The sequence below is a fragment of the Branchiostoma floridae genome, chromosome 17 (assembly GCF_000003815.2).
Source record: "Branchiostoma floridae strain S238N-H82 chromosome 17, Bfl_VNyyK, whole genome shotgun sequence".
In the NCBI taxonomy this organism is placed as follows: Eukaryota; Metazoa; Chordata; class Leptocardii; order Amphioxiformes; family Branchiostomatidae; genus Branchiostoma; species Branchiostoma floridae.
In genome coordinates, this window is record NC_049995.1 from 6,438,680 (window position 1) to 6,447,610 (window position 8,931).

The window sequence follows — 8,931 nt, forward strand, 5'->3', positions numbered from 1 at the left end:
AGGAGAAAACGGCCACTTGCACAAACACACACGATCAACAAAACTATACCTCCATATTCGCCTATAGCTAGGTTAAGCATACACCAAAGGATGTGTTTGTGTAAAGTGTATACTTAGTATGCTGTTGTGTACATAGCGTTTGGGCTAGGTGGACTAAGCAAAATCACAATGCCAATTCACTGTATCTAACTGAACTACAATCAATGCTACAAGTCTGCATCATTATCTAAGGTTTCAGAGTCTGACAGTACTCTGTTATTTGCTTACCGACATTGTCTCCCCCAGAAGAGCCCGTAGCCGTCCATGACTGTTCCAGTAGGTTGTGACCAAGGCCACCTCTAACAACGTGAACCCAATAATAGAGGGTCTGTCCGGGGGATATGAGGTTTCGTGTGTTCTCGTGGACAAACTGGCCGTCTGTAAAACATGAAATGGTAATAAGCAATTCAACCAATGACGTGCAGCGACCGTGCGGTAATACATGACATCGCCAAACGTATCGAATTACTAGTACTTTAACAAGCATTTGCCAATAGGCTTGGTCTAGTGAGATATATCTGCTTCGGTTTCTAAGATTTCCTTACTTGTTGACTGCCTGACGTCATAGTTCCATTGTCCGGCCTGTACCCCGTGTAGTGGGGTGCCGATGTTGTAGTGGAACGCCACAAGGGTCACTCCAGAGTCTGGGAAAAATTAACAACAGTTAGATTTTGTTTCTTTATATTGTATTACGTTACCTGGTACCTCGTAACACAACAGAGTTGCACTGAAGAGCGCAAGATGCACATCCAAACAGATTTATTTGATACACACACTGAGGTGAACGTCTATTCTTTTTTTTATGAAGATTTTTTTTGTAAACGTGTTACAAGTGGGTGACATATGTAATCTAATGAATTATACCCAATAGCTATAATTGATTTAAAAGCTCCTTGGTAAGGGGACACATGGTTAAGGCGTGGACAGCGCCCCTGTTCCCCTCTAAATCTTCCCTTTCAAGTATTGCAATAAAATAGTATTGAAATGGCGACTATTGTGAATGTAAAACAAATCGGGAAAATGGTCTGAATGTTTAGTCCTGTGGTTTAGCATACTTTTTGCTTGATGTTTATTTTCCAACATCACGCATTTTTTATGAGGCTTCCATAGGATGTCATCCAAAATAACAAGTCAGTGTGGCCTAACCAAAGAAGTGTAATGGAACGACAACATGTGAACGAGAACAGACCTGCAGGGTACGTGATTCTCAGTCCCTGGGGAGACATCAGCGACACGGTGGGCTGTTTCACCGTGTACGCGCATGCGCCGTGGATCAGCAGAAATACCAGGATCAACATCATGTCTGCAAACGCACAAAACAAACGATTCGAAAGTTTAATGGCAAGTTCATCACCCTATGTGAGAGGACTTTCATGGATGTCATTTTAAGCAGAGGTTAGCTCCTATACTAATGTTAGCTACTTATACAAGTTGGCTTTGTATGGTTTCTTTGTCCCGTTTCCTAAATGGAGTAGTAACATTTACTTTGGTGGGGGTGGGGTTCTGGTTCGCAATTTTCAACATGGGTGCGATATAATCCCTTCTCAAGGCCAACTTCCTTTCCGACATGGAGAACCTTAGCACTTGGGGCACCCGTGCGGCACTGCAGGGTTCGTTCACTGCTGCACTGATTTATTATTTTCACCGATTTTTTTTAAATTTAGGTAATGCGTAATACGTAAAAGTATGACTTAGACGACAACAAAATACCCAAAACGTAAAAAAATTCGTTCTTTATCTTTGAATTTCGATGAGTATCTTCTGAACCCCAAAGTGCCCCACCAGTGCCCCAAGTGCAGTGAGATACCGCCTTTACAAATTTGAAGTACCAATAACGTTTTACGACCAAGAAACCTTGGATGCCGCTACGTCTTTTCTCAAGAAAATGACAGGAAGTTCTCTATGCTAAGAATGGCCCCATGGCGGTAAGTTCTATAAAGGAAAGCCTAACATAAAGCACGTCTTTGAATCATTTAACGTTACTTCTGCTCAAGCTACGAAAATTGTACACAGAAAAGGGGTAAAGGGTTTCTTGGATGTTCTCTGGAGCCCGTCCAAATCTTGAAATCATTTCCATATGGACCACGCACTCGGGCACCTTCACTCGATGGTAAAATTTGCATGCACCCGGCCGTTAAGATTAACCATTCCAACAAGAATTTTAATGAAACAGTTAAACAGTTAAATTGAATGCATATTGAACTGGAAATGTGGCTTAAGTAAATGTTTCTGTAAGGGACGGTGGTGTGTCCGTTCTTTTATATAACATTACATATATGCCGCAGGCGAACTAGCTACAAGTTACAAGGCCCGTTCACATTTGTGTGCGTATTCAGGTCCGTATGAGTTCTGAGAACTTCTGCACTGGTATTTTGTCTCTTAGGTAAAGGTTTGGGCCGAAGAAGTTGATTAACATTGCACAATACGACAGACATAGTCAACACTTTGTACAAACGTTTCAATGAAAAACCTTCAATCTGCTTTCCATATCATGTCGTGCGAAGATCGCGAAGGTAGCAAACTGTCACATATCAAAGCCATCTAAATATTGATTTGGCTGGAACACAAGTTTGTGTACAACTAGCGGGTAGAATTGTAAGGGGCTGACCTTGAGAGATAATGCAAACGTTCAATGAATTGGTTACTAGTTTAAGCCAGCACACGGGTATACACATGCAGGGCGACCTCGACTAACCTACATAGACCAGCTTGCCCGTGATGTGGGGCTTCGGGTCGAAGACCTAAAGAACGCTATGGGGGACAGAGACGACTGGAAGAAGAGGGTGGACTTGGTCCGGGCAAGCAGCCCGCGATGACGACGACGAGTTTAAGAATCAGTTAACTTCACATTCACGTTTACAGTTACACACAAATCATCGTAGCGTGACTTATAACTATTCGATTCATTGTAAACTGTAAAGACTGAAACAATATCTTTAAAAAAAAGCTCATACTTACGTCGTAGTACCTGAAGTGTTCCTGTTACGAAGATTGAACTTCGGAACGACAGGACGTCCTTCAACACGGTTTTTATGTACCAACGACGGAAGAACTGAGGCATCATGGGACTTCTAACATCTGCTCGCTGATTTGCTTTGTTTGCAAAGTCCACGTCATACGTCATAGACACACAGTCACTTGACTTAAATTTGTCGACCTTAAGAACATCCCAGGTTCTTCCAAGACAACGTTAAGTGGCATTTCTTGTGAGAGTTAAAGTGTGTTTCCTATATAATGCCTCTAGTTTTGTCCTTGTCTTAACTGAACTGATATAAGAAACTTTTATGGGCAGATTATTCCAGAGTGCTCAGAGGCAGCGACGAAATGATGTAGAATGGTATAATTTTTTTTAATAATAGAAGACATTTATTTAATGTAGATTCGAATGGTCAAGTAGTTAGGCTAGCAAATACGAGATATAGAGGTTATGGGTTTGATTCCTGCAATTCCGGACTAGACATTGTGCCCTTGGGAAAGGCATTTTGTAGGCATTTTCTCAAAATTAAAACCAGGTGTTAAAATGGGAACCTGACTTTGGTTGGGGTACAAGGCAGTGGAGTGATAGGCGTGCGTTCCGCCTTCTAATACTGTATGCAGGACACAGCACGCCTACAGAAAGACCACAGGACTAACTTGTATGGAAGGAAAGTTTCACACATGCACGTTTCATAATTTGAAAATGGTGTCTTACTACATATATATACACCTACATAGACTGTACAGTTTTTAACTTCTTGCTTCTTCGGGTAGCTGTGAAAATCAAGAATGATGGAATCAATAATATTTTTATTGTCCTCAAGCAATTCAAGTTATGATTCGTCTGGATTTTAAAATCGTTCTGTAGGGCGTGAATAAATACGAACTTTCCCGTTTGTGTGCAATATATCCACCCTGGTTATCACGATTACTATTTAAACAGCTGACTTGGTTCCCCAAACTGTTTGTACAAGCTACATTACACAAGTAAAAAAAGGACAAATGTAAACGGACCCTCAAACCTCCACCTCTCCCCCCCCCCCCCCATTTCTAGAACAGGTTGCGACCGCAAAGCCACAGCCGAGCCTTTGAAAGGTCGCTCGGTGAATTGTATGCACAGATATTATTTTCTTTGAAAGTTTATGTGTTGCTTTCAATCATAAGACTTTGACATTGAGAAAGCTGTTTCACTGCCATACCCCCTACCGGGGCGATTTTCACTGAGCATCTTGGCACTCAGTATGTCTTTTTCTTGCAACATCCGGTCTTTGCGTAGGTTGTTCTCAGAAATATTCAGTACACCAATCCAGTTTTAGCTGCTAAATTGTCTCTCATAAGCTATCGCCGTCCAGTCGAAAAGGGATCTTATAAATTACCTGTCACGTCCTCCTGCCATATCACCCGCAGAGGCGACTTCCACTGAGCGTCTTGGTTCTCTATGTGTCACTTTTTCTTGGAACATCCAGTCTTCCAGTGTTCTAAGAAATAGTACCAAGTTGTACTCTAGTGTAGCTCTCCTTTGTCGTGTGTGTAAATCCACCGAGTCGACATTTGGTTTCCGTTGTGATTGGTCAGCTAACTGTGTTGTCGAAATAGAAATTCCTATGCTATTTTGACATTTTTATACTGCCATCTTAAAGTTTAATATGTGTACCAGCAATATATGACGTTTTAAGCAAAATTTATTTGCACTGTTGAGTTTTGAAATAATTTCACTGGTATGTATTTCAGCCTAGAAAGGGCTGCAAAAGTTTACAAATCCATAAACCATTCCTTATTTCATTTATACGACGGTAGCTTAGGAACAATGTAGATCTTTGGCTACTGGAGAGTGTCTGAGCACTATTTGGAAGACTCCTTTATTTGGAAGGAAAGTTCAAACCAACTGAGTTTGCGCAAAACAAGAAAGAGATTTGTTGTATAATATGAAAAAGTTTAGAACCATCAAACTAAGAAATTACTGCGGGTAACTCAACGCTAATGGATCAGAAGCGTCGCCTGGCAATCCTTGCGACAGATGCAAAGTACTGGTCTCTTTTAAAAGACGCTTTATCCTGATGGATCAAGAGCGTCACCTAGCAATGTTGATTAGAAGTACAGGAGTCCTTATTGAGGCGTCGAAAATCATCACTGTTCACAAGCAACACTTTAAAAAGACGACTATCGTGCACAGAGATGGCAGAAGAACGACAAAAGTATAATTTTGTATTACGTTTAATATCATGGTAGAGATATGAATCTTATTAGTGACTCATAGTGAGTCTCCGGATCGTGTAATGCCTGTATGTTCGTGAATGGTGAAACCGTATTTGCTTGACGACACATAGATAGTACTTCACATTTTTTCTGCTAAATGCTTCGTTGTGTATACTAGCAAATTTGCCATAAACATGAAAAAAAACTTTCAACTTAAGCAAAACAAACGAACAATAAATATTAATCCTGATGGATCAAGAGCGTCACCTAGCAATGCTGATCCTCAACCCCATGTGCAATGGATTATCCCGTCCCAGATCCTTGGTACCTTTCCATAAAGGGGCGAAAACTCCGGCCAGGACACTCGAAACAAACAGAAACTGAATGCCCCAGTATGCCGTACCAATCGACACAAGAACTCCCCGATCCCTTACCTAGTGAAGCTGTTAAACATGTAACGAAACTAGACATCTGAACTCATGTAACCCCGCACTGAATTTCTCATGTTCTTCACGCTGTCGTCTAATGTTTTAAGTGATCGAGTTTATCATTATGTATATGTATGTATATATTTGTAATGTACAAATGTATATAATTTTATTGAACTGTTATAATTGTTTTAACCGATTTTGAGCTGAAGTGTAATGTACCACACAATTCAGCCCTCGAGGCTGCGAAGTTGTACAAATAAACCATTCTGATTCTGATTAAGTGTCTTCGTCTACCAATCGATTCTTCTGAAAGCAAGAGATCCAAGACTCCATACCTACGTGCAAAGACTATTGCTCTCAAAGCCGCGTCATGTATTTTGCTTCAATGACATGGCCAGAACAGGGTGGCCACTCAATTAGTAGAATAACGGCGAAATAAGGCAATATGTAGATTTGAGTGAGAACAAAATACATACTATGCAAAATAATCAACTTACTGCCAAGCCACTAATTTATGAGGAAGGCACAATACATTCCGTACACTTAAAAGGGATTGCAAAGATATTATCAGTAAATAGTACAAAATTTATTTCTTTATCTATATGAAGTTAGTTACGCATCATGTAAAAGCCATTTTCTGAATTAGAGTAAAATAGAAATAAATCTCATTGAACCTAAACTTTACAAATATCTAGCACAAAGGCTGCTGACAAAAGACTGTTAGAATGCAAGAATTACACGCAGAATCCATCTGAATACAAAAGAAATCGCCTTGACAATAAAACACTAACATATAGTACAGGTATAATCAGGTAAAGGATTCACATTTCCAGGTTAAAAAACTGCTTTAGAAATCAGGACAATGATAAAAGATTATATTTAACACTTAGCGACTCCAACAAACATGAATGGGACCCGGTGTTTTAGAAAAATCAGAAAGAACATTGCCACCAGCTGAAGCTGAATTTGTCACTTCTAATACTCGAAGGAAAAATGTATTGAAATAATGTCAAAACTGTACCATCAATTGTAATGCATGTAGTTGCACTCAACACTTTGGGCTTTAAAACAAATCTATCTTTAATCTAACACTTTGAAATTTTTAACATTTTAGAATTAAAACCCAATGTCGCAACTGGCAACACCATAGACCATGTTGTGCTGAACGCTGTTACATTTCGTGAACATGTGTGTTATGGAAGATATACTGTCTAAGCCAAATTCACTCACGATCTGCATAGCGTTTTCGTTAACATCGATAACATCAATGTAGAAGGGAATTTCTGTGGAACGGTCGCGACTAGAGCGTTGAAGAGCTGTGAACCAACTCCAGAGGACTCCGCGAAGATGGGAGCGATTTTTCGGGAGAAAGAGGTGCTCTGGTACCCTTCATAACAAAGCCGACTGCACCCGTAGCCGACGATCCTGTATTCTCTCTTCTGACCAATGCCTTCGATACTATCGACGGCAACGAGGTTGATCGAACCAGGTTGGTTGATCCAGCTCTTCAGCAAAGTTGGCCGTGACACACCAGAAACTTTTTGGTCAAAGGCACAGAAGTCGTCAAAGTTCACTTTGTCAACTGAAACCAGCGTTACACGGTCCTCGGCGTTATTGACGGCATGGTCATCATCAGTACGACCAACTCCGCGAAACCGGATTGTTTGCCACGAACTCTTGAAACCGGATTTCTCGTAGTTACTTCGCTGAGCGGGAGCACTCTCCAGAAACAGGTTTCTGTCACCGATCGTCTTCATGACTTCTTGCCACATCCTGTAGCCATACCCCTTTCCCCGGAAGGGCGGTTTGACGATGTATTGGGTTATCGAAGCAACATCTGCCCCGAATTTTACGGTACCAAGCCCTCCGATCGGAACACCATCTAGTTCTGCCAGGTAGTAACCGGTAGGATCCTGCTTATAGTAGGATTCTGCATCGTAAACGCATGGGCACCACCCCTCCGCTATTGCCCACTCAAACAAGAGCGAAAATTCTGACGGGGTGGTCATCAGACGGACACGGAAATTTTCTGTTTTATCCGTCCCTTTTAATGATTGGCCATCGTCGCCGCGTGCTCCGTCCTCCATTGCTGCGTCCCTTGCCTAACAGAGGCGCTCCTGGACTGAGGGATATCAAAAGAATCAACGAGGTCATTAAAAAACGTTCAAAGGATTCTTTCGGAGACTTTTACTGATTGACCATGAGGTAAAAAAATAATCGTTTGCAACAAATAATCGCAAAAGGCAATTGCAAATAGACTAAAACATTCATTTAAACGTTATTGTGGTGAAAAAATATGAGGTACTTACAAATTCTAAGGGAAAATGTGCCTGTTATTCCTGATATGTTCATATCGTCTGCCATCTTGGATTTTGACCGATGACGTCATCAAATTAGCATATTTTTTGTATTTTTAATTATGAAAGATATTCTAAATAGCATGAGATTATATTCATGTAAAGACGTAGCAGTAATACTTAATATAGCAAATAAACGTGATTCATCATAAAAACCAAAATTAGTGATTTTCGTCAAAAATGCCTGTCAACAAACGGTTGCCAAGGCAACACGAAGAAATGGAAAATTTAATACTTTATGAACTTGTTCCCAAAAGCATCTTATGGAAACTCACTAAATTTGGTAGTTCTAGCGTTATGTGACATGAAAGTTGGTGCGTGCCCCAAAAGCCCCCCACACCCTCCGTCTGAATAGGGTTAAACAAGGTTGGTTACTAGACTTCAACATTGGTCCAAAAGTTTCTGTAACTAAGCTAGCCAAAGGCAGTGTCCATCTTTCCGCTTAGTGGATTAGAAGATTGACCACCAAGACACAGTACGGCACGTGTTATGACGTAAAACAAACATAGCACAGCACCTAACACAATTTTTGTACCAGGGGGCCTTCGTAACTCCAACCCTGAGTCACCACCGCATAGCCTAGCTGACATTTTCTGAACCCCTGGTGCTAGTTCGAGCTGCAGGGTCAAAGTACAAAGTACGATTCATGATTACTTTCTATTAATCTTCATACCAAAATTGGTAGCTTTGCCTTCTGTTGGCTATGGTCAATATTTCAAGAAGGGGACATAACACAGTATAATAGGACGATGTGAGAATTTAACTCCTCTGCCAGCTAAAGTACTTCGTTAGCTAGATAATGTATCCAGAGCGCCACAGAAACGCTCCTTGTACACTGCATATTAAACCCCCTGTGTAGTCGTTTGTAGCGTTTACTATTCAAGGCACGCTGCAACATCATGGCACCAAACTCATAGGGTTAAGTGACTTGA

The 8,931-nt window shown here is 40.9% G+C and overlaps 1 protein-coding gene across 1 annotated transcript in view; it reads right to left on the reverse strand.

Annotated features, from left to right (window-relative positions):
* Nucleotides 1-5,923: 5,923 nt before the first annotated feature.
* The window catches only part of LOC118405096, a 7,341-nt gene continuing 4,333 nt past the window's right edge, over nucleotides 5,924-8,931 (reverse strand). Inside the window, exon 2 of the mRNA XM_035804496.1 lies at nucleotides 5,924-7,764. Within this exon, the coding sequence (XP_035660389.1) occupies nucleotides 6,869-7,729 (861 nt within the window). The 5' untranslated portion in view covers nucleotides 7,730-7,764 and the 3' untranslated portion in view covers nucleotides 5,924-6,868. The remainder of the gene's footprint in view (nucleotides 7,765-8,931) is intronic.